Source organism: Oryzias melastigma, linkage group LG7 (assembly GCF_002922805.2).
Source record: "Oryzias melastigma strain HK-1 linkage group LG7, ASM292280v2, whole genome shotgun sequence".
NCBI classification, from domain to species: Eukaryota; Metazoa; Chordata; class Actinopteri; order Beloniformes; family Adrianichthyidae; genus Oryzias; species Oryzias melastigma.
In genome coordinates, this window is record NC_050518.1 from 22,103,438 (window position 1) to 22,115,773 (window position 12,336).

Consider the following 12,336-nt stretch of genomic DNA (forward strand, 5'->3'; position numbering starts at 1 on the left):
CATTAGAGAAACTTAAAAATCAATGATAAAAAAAAGTTCAGCGCACTGTCTTGTGGGGTCAAGATGACCCCACTTTTAATGTAAACAAGCAAAGGAGAGCGGAAGGGTTACGAGAACATTAATGAAAAGTTCTACCAGAAACTTGCTGTTTTTTTCTGTGGTGAATTGTGAATGTGTGTGTGCGTGTTTACCACAGCTGTGACTCTTTGCTGGATCGACCTCTGGTGCTGATCTAGAAGGACGCTGAGCTGATCCCGCAGCTTCACCAGGGACTGACGAATTGAAAGACCCAGAACCACAATGTCCTCCTCCTGCCTATGGATCACAAAATGTTAAAAAGATATTTTTTTTAGTTGAAGTGTCAGCTCTGTGAATAATTTTCAAGTCCTGCTCCAACTATATTTGATCCATTTTCAAAGGGTTTTAAATTGGTCTTTTCATTAAGATTCTGCTGTTTTAGGCAAAATCTAAAAACTTGTCGTTTTCTAGGACATATTTTCTGCAAAGTGACAGGAGTTCATTAGAAATTCACCTCTGAGTCGTGGGCACGAGTGGTCTAAAGTAACCCCACGCTGATATCTACTGAAATCTTTGTTTACTCGCTCTCCCGCTAGCTTACAGCCCCTCACATCCCCAAGCTAACATTACAGTGCAACAAAGGTGAGCAATATCAGAGCTTTCCAGTTGTACAGTTAGATCCAGATTCCGTTCGTGGATCTATTGGTCTACAAGTGGATGAATCAGAATGGAGCAGAGCAGGAAAACTTAAGTTACGCCCACTTCCCTTCCTGTCACAAATTAAAGCTTTTTCAAACTGCACATTTTTATAAATTTCTATATATAAATGTAGTAGTTTATCATTATTGTAGAACTTGGTTATAAATAAACGGCTTTATGTTTACCAGATGTAAGTTCAAGTCTTAATACAGATATTGATGTCAAATAAAAAAGAAAAGGGGCTATGTAAAAGTGCTGTTAAATGCAGGTCGAGAAGGTGGGTGCACCAAACTTTTGTGCTTGTGCACCAAAGAAAAAAAGTTGGGAACACCTGTGCAACCAGCGCAAAAAGGTAGTCTAGAGCCCTGGTTGCCATAAACTCTGAAACTTCGCAATTTGGAAATTCGGTAATAAATTCTCTGAACGGAAACACCACAACTTTGGAAAAACTCACATTTTTTAAAAAAAGTTTTTGCACTTAAAGGAGGTGTTTTTTTGGAGTGTATCAAAATAGAAATTTTTCGCAAAATTGCAATGGAAACACTTTTTTCAAAATAAATCCGCATCTTGGTAGGAAGTGGCTGCTCTGAGCGCTCACAGCGTCACAGCTCATTATAAGTTGTGTGTCATTCATACTAACCCATCTTCAGATCAGCTGTGAATTTTGTGATTAAGTAAATGTTGGTAAATGGGGACTAAAAAATGTTTTAAAGATTTTTTTAAAAAGTAAGAAATGATAGGCGTTATAAATGCTACTCTGTGCTAAAATATGGTGAGAATTCCTCCTGACACAGGAAAACATGAACAATATAGTGTTTAGGGTTTTTTCTGGTTGCTATTTTTGAGATCTCCTGTAAGATATGATTAGTCTATGAATGCTAAGAATTGTTTCTAATACTTTTAAATGTATATAAAATAAAATGTAGGTCTTATAGTTGAATTTTCCAGCTTGTTATAAAAGAAGTAAATATTCTATTCTACAAAAATAAATATCTAATAAGAATTTCAATATTATTCAGTCACAACTTTCAGCCCTACATGGTGATAATGTCAGTGAATTATATGAAAGGAAAAACTTCATTTTAGTATTGTTTCTGTAACTACAGATTAAATATCCTTTGATGCATTAACGTATGTAAATCGAGCCCCAGCAATTATGGGCTGAAACAGGTGAATGCTGCATTTTTCAATGATCAGATTTTGGAGGGTTTTTTTGAGGGGGTATGATCTCCTTCCACCTTTAGTGCGAATCAGATTTATGGACATAAAAAATTAGTAAAAAAGCGAGATCAAAACTGCAAGAGAGGCTGTGGCAACTGAAGACATTAGACACAATTCACTGTATTTGAGAGAACTCATTGACTGATTTTTTTTTTTTAGATTTTTTTTCTTTCACTGTGATATGAAAAAATAAATAAAATACAGTTCCAGTCTGTAAGGAGCAACTTTGCTTTATTTATTTATTTATTTTAAGGATTTTTTAAAATAGAAATATGGATCACATTGTAACAAAAATGCTCAATAGCTCTGAAACAAAGGACATTTCTGCTATAATCTTTGTTGTCGTAGGACAGTGAGGTCGAGAATTGTCAGCAAAGTTTGGTGACTGTCTGTAGCTATATTTTCAGAACTATTGAGCATCTTTAACATGTTTTATCTCTATTTACAATTGACTAAAATGTTATTCAAATAAAATAAAGAATGTTTTTTTCACCAAAATATTAATCGTAGAATCAACATGGTGACGACTTTAACAATACTGGTAGCTCATATAAATGTAGATATTCGTTTTTGAGGGAATATTGCTTTTCTTGAAGCTTGCACTTTGTAGATGGTCCCTAAGAAGCCATCTCCTCCATCTGCAGCTCGAAGAGAACTTCTCTTTAAACGGAGAAAAAAAATCGATCCTTTTCTTTTGAAATGCAATTGTAGCTCATTCTCTGAGATAATGCAAAATGGTTGCGATACTTGATGTCACATTTGAACGTTTTTTTAGAAGAGCAATTGAGCCCGGAAGTCCGAATCTGTATATATCTTTTTAACTTTAGTTTAGCGCACTTTTTCAACTCCCTGCTTTTTGCCAGCACAATGCTAACAGAGAAGCTACGAGGTTAGCATACCAAAACAACCGCCCGCCAAAAGTCGGGTGTTTGATAAACGATATTTATGAAGCGTACCTTTATTTGTGAGTTTCTCCCAACTGGAATCCTTTAGGAAAATCATTTACTCCCAACAGCCCGCTTCGATCTTAAAGCTGGAAAATACAAATGTTAGCTCAATGGCTAACTGGTGTGGCTTCGACTCAGCGCTCGCGCTTTGAGCGTTGCATGCTGGGATGCTTCTTACAGGGGCTGTGCCTGCACAAACATTTGGCATAGGCAAAAAAATAGTTCATCTTAAAGGGAATGTGCAAACAACAGATAGGAAAGCCCTTACAGTTTTTCTTCCTCATGAATGAATGAATGAACTTTATTTAGATTTCGTTTTTATTCAATAAAAAGAAAAACACACAGTTTAACCTTGAGTTGTAAACTGAAACATGATGGAAACAAAAAAGAAAAAAAATGAAAAGGGGACAGAAAGAAGAAAAACTTATTTTGTCTGTCCCTTTTAGTAAATCAATCAATTAAAAAAATAAATTTAAAAAACCCAAAGCCTTCTGCCAGTTTGGCATACAGTAAGAGAAGATTGGAAAAGAAAGAACAAAAATGTACAATTACAAACATCAACCAGTGTGAAATGAACACTATATTTCAGGGATGGGTAGTTGTTATTGAAGATAGATTTGTAGTCATTGATTAAACTGTTTTCAATCTTGTTTTTAAAACTTGATTGTGTTGTGGTGTTTTAAATCCATTTATTTACTCCATATACTGATACGCATTGCTTCTTCAGAAGTATTCTGAGTTTTGGTTTAATAAATATTTCATGCCCTTTTATATTCAATTTGCCTTTTCTTTTCATGTATCTTTTCATTAAATTAGGAGGAAGGCATTTCATATTTACACTATACGTATATTTTAAATTACTAAAATTAACAAGATCATAAATTGTAGTCATTTTTATTTTATTTACCTGATTTTCAAGTTAGCTTTTCATCTATAATAACTCCTAATGTTACTTCTTTTGCTCTTGATATTAATATCATCTATGTTAAACTGAACTGTATTGTTTGTATTTTTAGTAGTAAATGTCATAAAAAAAAACAATTTGTCACCATTTAATAATAGTTTATTTCCGTCAAACCCCAATTTAATTTTTTTTAACTCACCACGTCCATCATATGTTCAATATTGTCTTCTGTATGATAAAAGGTTGTGTCATCTGCAAATAAAATGGAATTTAATATTTTGGATATTGAGGTTAAATCATTTATATAGATAATAAAATAAATATTGTTGTAAGGTACTATTTACATAACATCGTACAACACATTCACACATTCGGAACTGCCATTCAAGGTGCTAACCTGACCAAATGGGAGGGTTTAGTGGATTGCTCAAGAACATGAGCAGGCAGAGCGGGAACTGAACCTGCAACTTTCCCAGCTACCTCTGCACCGAGGTTTTTAGAGAGCAGTCATAGGATATTTCTTTTTTCCCAACGTTCTGGATCACTCCAACGAGCCATCAATCCCATCTCTACTTTTCCACCCAGACAAGCTTCACAGGAAGAACTTTGTGTTCTTCCATTTTGGGCTTTAGTTTCATTCTCACTCAGCCAAAGGCGAGTTCAACCGGTGTCTCCTCTAGAAAACAACTTTTACAGTTGTGCTCGTAGATGTGATAATATTACAAAACACATTTTTGTCTATTGTTGAGTTGAGCTTTGGGCATATTTTCTGCAGGATTTTGTTTCAACTTGAACTTTTACTGCAGTTTCAGATTAGAGTGTTCACAAGTTTCTAATCTTGGTTCATTCCATGAGAATAAAGGAAAGACTAAATGTGTGGTGGTTCTGTAATTAGGAAAAACACAGGTTTAGTTTTTTTCCTCCACAAAAAAAAAAAAAGAAAAAAAAAACGTCTACGTTACAGCTCTTATCTAATAGTTTTGCTGCTGGGTGTGGTTTTAACAGAACATTTTTTCATATTGGGTTTTGCTTTCACTTCTTTCACACTTGCAACTCAGCCACGGAATAGAGAGGTTCAACTGGCTCCTTTCCAGGAGGAAAGATGAAGTCGCCCAGCTGTGTTTACGACAACTACGATGTCATTGAGAATAAGCTGCTGCCTGCTCTTTATACCATCACGTTCATCATTGGATTTGTGGGTAATGCTTGGGGGCTGAAGCTGCTGCTGCAGAAATGGCAGAAACTGGGAAACATAAACATTTTCGTTCTCAATCTCGGACTTTCCAACGTCTTGTACCTGTTCACTCTTCCCTTTTTGATGGTGTACTACTTCACCGGAAGGAAATGGATTTTTGGAGGCGTTTTCTGCAAGATGACAAGATTCTGCTTCAACTTGAACTTGTATTGCAGCATCGGCTTCCTCACCTGTATTAGTGTGTACAGGTACCTGGCCATCGTCCATCCTCTGAGAATGATGGGAAGACTAACTGTGACTCGTTCAGTGGCGATCTCAGTCCTCGTTTGGGTTTTGGTGAGTGTTCAAAGTATACCAGACATCTTTTTTCCAAAAACGATGAATGGCACAGATAAGTGTTTTCACTCCACATCCTTTGAAAAGGCTGACTATTACCTAAAATACAGCCTTGTATGGACAACTACTGGATTTTGTATCCCGTTACTCATCATCCTGGGGTGCTACGGACATGTGGCTGTTGTTCTTTGTCGCAGGAATACGATCGAGAAGACACTGAAGCAAAAGTCTGTGAAATTTCTTTTTATCTTGATTCTTCTTTTCTCCGTCTGTTATATCCCCTATCACATCTTTTGGAACTTAAGTCTCTATTCTAGAGCTCTAAGCAAACAGGAAATCTGTGTTTGGTGGGATAAACGCGTATTCACTGGTCATCAGATCAGCCGGGGGCTCGTGTGTCTGAACAGCGCCCTCAATCCTCTGGTTTATCTTCAGATGACGGAACATATTGTATCTCACATCCGACAACTTCCACAACAAGTTCGCAAGCTTTTCCGTCGTGTGAACGTGTGCAGCAGCAACACCTTAGCTGTATCAAAAACTGAGGAAGAAGCTCTGGAACAAAGTACAATACCTACCTCAGGATCTGCATAAACATTTTTGACATGTTTCAAATTGTGCAAATATTTTGTTCAAGACGAAATCTATTTGTATTTACATGGCAAAAACCTATTAACTGCCTTTTTTAAATAAATGTGTTGTTTCTGTGACTAAGTAAATGTATTTTATACTCTGTTAATCATAACGTGAACTAATCTAATCATGTTGCACAGGTTTAAATGGGTTTTTTTATGTCTTTTGAGGAAAAACAAATTATTCATTTCAAACCTATGTTTTTAGTAGAAGGTTAAATGCAAATACATGGTTTTGAAAACAGAATATTGTGTAGGAAACGTGTCAAAGTCAAGTCCTGGATCCGACCTGCGGGCTAATTATATCCAATCATTTTATTATTATTATTAACGGCTAACTGTTATCTTGCTAACATATTGAAGCAACACTACGATTGTGGAGGCTGAGAGATCAGTTATAATGACTTTTAACATAACAGGATAAAACAAATAAAGGCAAAACAGAATAAAACAGCCAGACAACAAAAACATTGACAAAACCCACTTCTAAACCCCAATCCACCCAGAAAGGCAAAGGGAACGATATCCCACAACTCCTTGCGCTGCCAGATCTGGCAGAAGGTCCAATGTGTCTGGGACCATCACTACAATATTGACTACAAATCCCATCATACAGTGCGTCAGCTGACTTGCCAAACGCCAGTGTAGTCAGAATAGTCAATTTCCTAATATATAATTTTGACAATTTTTTATGGAGAGAAACACCTTGGGATATTTTTAAGTTTATTTTTTTATAAAAGATGTTATACAAGTGAAGAAATTTGAGTTTTTTTTCTTTTACTTTATTTCTAACTTGTTTAATTTTGACAGAATATATTATGATGGAGACTAAAATATTAAAAGATATTTAGGTTTTAAGTGGATTTATTCTGTAATAATATTCCTGCCTGTTTTTATTCATATTTATGTTAAAAAGGTTAAGTTTTAACCTTTTTATAATAAAAGTTTATCTTGTTCGGCCCGCGACTTAAAGTGTGTTTTGTATTTTGTGCGATTGACTTTGACACCCCTGGCTTCTGATGTTACAGTCCAGAGTGAAAAACATCAACAGGATCACTTTGGCGAGTAAATTTACAATTATTGTTCTCTAAATATAAACAACGAGTTACCTCTTTAAGCATGTGTAACATATTGTTCACACATGTAAATGTGTTCTGCATGTTACTGTTGTGCAAATTTTTTTAAAACTTTAAACACTTTTGTCATTTTTTTTTAATGAAAAATGTGTTTTGTTTGTTTTTGTTATTGAAAACTAATTACAGTTTGTGTCATGTGTTTTCCCTGGGCTGATCACCACTCCTCCTTACTGGATCTCACCTGTGTCTTATTGCTTTTCCCTCCATTTTCTGTATTTATTTGTTTCCTCCTCCCATTTCCCTGCAGGTTTGTTTTGTTACCTAACCCACAAGCATTTTATTTCTGTTGCCAGGTTTTTTTTGTTTGTTTTGTTTTTTATCCTGGGTGTAGCATTTTTGTTTTTTGGCCTTGGTTGATTTTTGTACTTTGCCTTAGTTCAATTCAATTCAATTTTCTATTCAATTTTATTTATATAGCCAAAATCACAAAGAAAATTTGCCTCATTGGGGTTCAAGTTAGTGAGTCTCATTCCGTTTTTCAGCATTTCTCTCTTCCTTGGTTTTTGGATTTTTTTGTAATTCAAAAAACTGCAAATAAAAGGTGCAAATATAAATAAAAAGTACAGTTTGCTAGAAAAGCCATTTGGGTTTTTTTGTTTCTCTTTTTTCCTTTTCATTCATCACACATCTTAAACGCCTAGAGGGAATTTTGTTGCCGTAATTATTGTCTCAAACACGTAAATAACAGGACTGTGGATCGCAGAGAGGAGACTTGTTGCAGCCTGTTGTTCGAGCCAAAGCTTGTTCAGAGCTGATTTTACAATTAAAAATAGCTTTTGTTACAAATGCCTGTTAAAAGGGCAGAAAAAGTGTCATAAATCATTTAGAAAATATATAGTCTTAATAAGCCAAGGAAACAAGATAACTCAAAGGTTTTTCAGTTAGAGACAGACAAAAATCTCTGTTTTTATTTTATTTTTTATGTTGTATAACCTTTACTTTACCAGAAAACCCCTCTGAGATTAGGTCTATTTTTCAAGAGAGACCTGGGTTAAAGGTATCAACTCTAGAAAATAAAATAATTAAAACAATAATAGTTGAAATAAAATATAATTACAATAAAAGACAATTAAAATGAACAGTATGACAATAATTAAAAGGCTAATCTGGAGTGGTATAGTCAGGTCAAAAGAGACATGTGCATATTTCTTTTAGAAGGACAGACTATTCTTTAGTCCTACAAGTACAGCAGGAAATAACTGGCAGGAAACAGGATAGGGATGAGTTTGAAAAGCCACACCTCTGCTTTATGCTGGACTGCTCACAAAGCAAGTCAATGTGTCCCCAGACACCTGGGGGGGCGGGGCCCAAGACACACCTCCCTGCTCACCTCTCCAGGTAGACAGGTGTTTGTATGTGTACAGACATGCCTGATGGATGACATGTTTCTTACTGGTATGTATTTGGTGTGCGAGTTAGCTTGTATTTGTAGTATTTAAAGCTGTACGTGTAAAAATGAAGATTACATCTGTGCCTATTTGAGAATATAGTTGTGTGTGGTTGTGTATAGAGATTGTTGGGTTTGCATTCAAGTGATTCTATAATTAGGGGTATAAGTCATGTCCTTGAGCTGCAGTTATCAACTTTACCATCTGTTAACTTCAGCCATTTTTACATCAGTACGCAATGACACGTCTCTTTTTAAGTTCATATAAAAAGTAAATAGATGCTATCTATGTTAAACTGGAACCTGTTGTTTTTATGCGATCCGATTTCTTAAATTACAGTGGCCCTGAAGTGCGAATCACATCAACAAAACACTCGACGACTTTAAAGATCACAATGAAAATTAAAAAAAAAAAAAAATTAAATAACTGCATTACATTATAGAAAACAAAACAAAATGTCAGACACCAGAACTAAATTCCTGAAAACTAAATACAATGCTAAAGATTGAAAACATTTTAGAAAACAACAGGAAGCGTTCAAAAAATGACACACAATGAGAAACCAGAAAAGGTAGGTATGTGCCTCGTTTATTTTTTCAAATTAAAGTTCAAAAGTTTTTGTGTTGAAATGTTTCACTTGCAGCTTTTGTTTCTTATTGAGAATCAATCATTTATTTTTTGTTACATTTTGTTCATGTATAATCTTCCAATAGTAAAGTAAACTTGTTTTTAACCACTCCTGACATAACAGTAAATTAAGAGACCTGTTTATCAATCCTTCATAATGCTCACACATCAGATGACGGAGTAAAAGAAGTTTATGTTCTTAACCAGGTGTACTGTTTCGTTCTCATTTTACACCCCTCCCCCACCCTGGGCTGCGGTACCGGTCCGCAGCCATAAGAAGGTTGAGGACCACTGGTCCATCCATCCTCCTCTAGATTCCACATTAGAACCTCACCCATTCTCTTTTTGATGTCTGAGTCACATCTGGTTTGCTTTTAACCAGAACCTGTTCTGTTTCAACCTCACAAGCACAGGCTCCTCCTTTCATCATTGATGCTCCGCCTCCTTCACCTGAAGGTGGTGTCTCTTCACGGTGACCCTGCGGCTGAGCTTCACTTAGCTGGTATGAAGGAGCAGCTCCAGCTGAGGTAATGTAACAGCAGATGCATCTTTTTGTCTCTGTGTCGCTTCATGTTCTCTCTTGTGATGGAAATTTTACATTTCCTCTTTAGTTTTCATCCATGACATTTAGTGTTTTTTTCACGGTTAGAGGTCACAAGATTTGTTTGTTTCTTGCCTGGGCATTCTATCCTGATGTTAAAATATTTTGACTTCATTAGAACATGTTGTCCATGTTTACATATGAAACCTTAAAGTCACTTGCTTAAGTTCCTGATCAGTTTGTTTGTGCTTCTGTATAAAAGGTGATGGCCCCTCCCAGAATCTGCAGACTTCTCTTCTTTCCAGCGTGAATTTCTTTTTTTTACTCTATTCAATAAATACTCTTGAAAACGCTTGGCGAACATTTCTTTATTCCATCAGATCTAACGCATGTCCACCACACTCTTCTGCTGCTGCTGTTCTGGCGGGTAGTTCTCACTACAGTGCTGCATCGGTGGATTGGGGGGTCTGTTTACCAGGGACAGCTCTGGGAGGTCTCGACAACCGAGCTGAGTCTGTGGAGGAACCCTCCAACCCAATCTATGACCAACCTCCTGCAATCCCTAACCTGTTCTTTGCATGTTGGCTGTCCTGCTAATGTCCAACAGGATCTAGTGTTGGGCTGTACAGGACCATCCAGAGAGGCTGGACATTGAATGCTGGTTCCTCATGGTCTGTGAGGACCTGGAGGGCTGTAAGAAGAAGGTCGGGGCCTGGTCACAGGCCATCAGAAGGCAGCTGGTCAGATATTAGTTTGTGCCAACTCAGGTCTTGCACATTGGTCAGCAGTGCCAACTGGCTGTACAACGCCCCACGGGAGCAGCACTTGGACTCCTGGATGTGGAGAGCAATCCATTTCCTCGCCATCTGCAGGCAGTTCCTGGCCACGGGCAATGTGAGGGGGCAGTTCTAGTCTGACAAATGAAAGATTTAGACCCAATCCGAATTCTTTCCTTCTCCCTTCCCGTTCATTTATCCCATGATGAAAAAATAGTGTCCAATATTTCGGACGTGACTTTCATTTGATGACGTCATCAATAATCGCCGGTCCGCTAGCTTTAGCACGGAGCTACCAGCGCTTGAATATACATAACAATGGCGGTTTTATATCTTTAAAAAGGTCATGCTTCAACAAAAAGTCATTACTTACATTTAAGTGTAAACGTCTGTGTTTTAGAGCGCGCCTACGTGAAAAAAAGCGCTTCTCAGAGCGACACGGTTTACCCTTGCGATAGTGAACTTTGGACCCCTCCGTTTGGAGGGTGAAGTTTAAAAAATAATTTTGACTTCAACTACCACTTCAAATTAAAGGGAAGGGCTAAGGGAGAAGGGAAGAATTCAGTGTGAATTCCACCCACACACAAACTGCAATTATTAATATCTCCATAATGATAGATTTTCAATCGATCGGCACTAGCATGAATTAAAAAGGACTGAACCCATACGTCACTACCACATCTGAGTCCCTAAGTTAAACCGCCTTCACTTTCAGCGCATTTTGTGTGTAGAACCCAAAAAAGGACTTAAAAAGTTGCGTGCCGTGGGAGTACCAGCAGTATTTGGGATGTTTAGAAAATAAATACTTATTGAAAATTGATGGAGCCACACAGTAATACAGAAATCACTCACAATCTCACTGAAAATTATCTTCACTCATCTGTGGAATAAAAAAAAAAGCAAAAGAGCCAGAACAGGGTGAGTCGTCCCATTCCAGCCTTTTGCTGCCTCTTTAATGTTCATCTGAAATATGATGAAGATTATAAAGATTATGTTGATTAAAAGCAGAGGTCTGCAACCTGCGGCTCCAGAGCCACATGTGGCTCTTTTATCTCTCCATGGGAGCTCTCTGGCCAAAGAAAAATAAAATAATAATATTTTTTTTAACGTAAGGATTAATAATTTATGTAATTTACTGCTAAAGTCTTCTAGCTTGATGGTAACGTCTAATGGAATTTCCCATAGGACGGCTAATGCTAGCACTCGGTCGACCTAAACATATATTGCTGACTAAATGAACATCTTTATAAACTCACAGACATGAATTTTCCAAACTCTTCTAAGGAAATATTTATTTAAAGTAACCATTTGTGGTCTAGAACATCTTTTTTTTTGCTCATGATGTCTTCTTCTTTTGGAATTAGGTGTAATGCTATAGCACAATCGCCACCTAGTGGCCAAACTGAAACGTCCTCCAGGAGAAGCAGAATAATGTTAATGATCTGAAGATTTTTGTTGGAGTTTCTCCTTTAAGAATCCATGTAACACTGAATGATATTAACAATCTCATTATTTCACTGGTACATTTTACAGTATATGATCTGTATCAGATTAATATAAATATATTCAAAACATATAGTAGATTATTAATGTATTTCTAAACAATTGTGTCTAAATGTGTAAAGTCAAAATCGAATTGGATTAAAATATCGAAAGAATAATAATAAAAAAAATCTCAATTGAATTGATCCAGACTTTTGTGAATCAAATTAAATTGTTTCTGGAAATCCTAATCTATACCCAGCCCTAATGAGCAGCATCCACACAACTAGCAGGAAAAGGCTACCTGGCTAACATGTGGTGCTGTGGTAAAAGATGCTATGTGTGGGAGAAAAATCTCTCCTATGTAAATAAATTTATACATTTTATGTAAAATCTAAAAGTATCTTACAGATGACAAAATGCACATGAGCCCC

The 12,336-nt window shown here is 36.5% G+C and overlaps 2 protein-coding genes across 2 annotated transcripts in view; one reads left to right on the forward strand and one right to left on the reverse strand.

The window, feature by feature from the left end:
- itpr3 (inositol 1,4,5-trisphosphate receptor, type 3) overlaps positions 1-3,028 on the reverse strand; it is a 110,762-nt gene extending 107,734 nt beyond the window's left edge. Inside the window, exons 1-2 of the mRNA XM_036212889.1 lie at positions 2,895-3,028; positions 192-315 (exon numbers count right to left, since the gene is read on the reverse strand). The gene's annotated coding sequence lies outside the window, so the exon portion shown is untranslated. The remainder of the gene's footprint in view (positions 1-191; positions 316-2,894) is intronic.
- A 228-nt stretch (positions 3,029-3,256) lies between these two features.
- LOC112159555 (P2Y purinoceptor 1) lies at positions 3,257-6,700 on the forward strand. Its single transcript, XM_024293704.2, has one exon. The coding sequence runs from the start codon at positions 4,892-4,894 to the stop codon at positions 5,912-5,914; it is 1,023 nt and encodes a 340-aa protein (XP_024149472.1). The 5' UTR covers positions 3,257-4,891; the 3' UTR covers positions 5,915-6,700.
- The last annotated feature ends 5,636 nt before the right edge of the window (positions 6,701-12,336 follow it).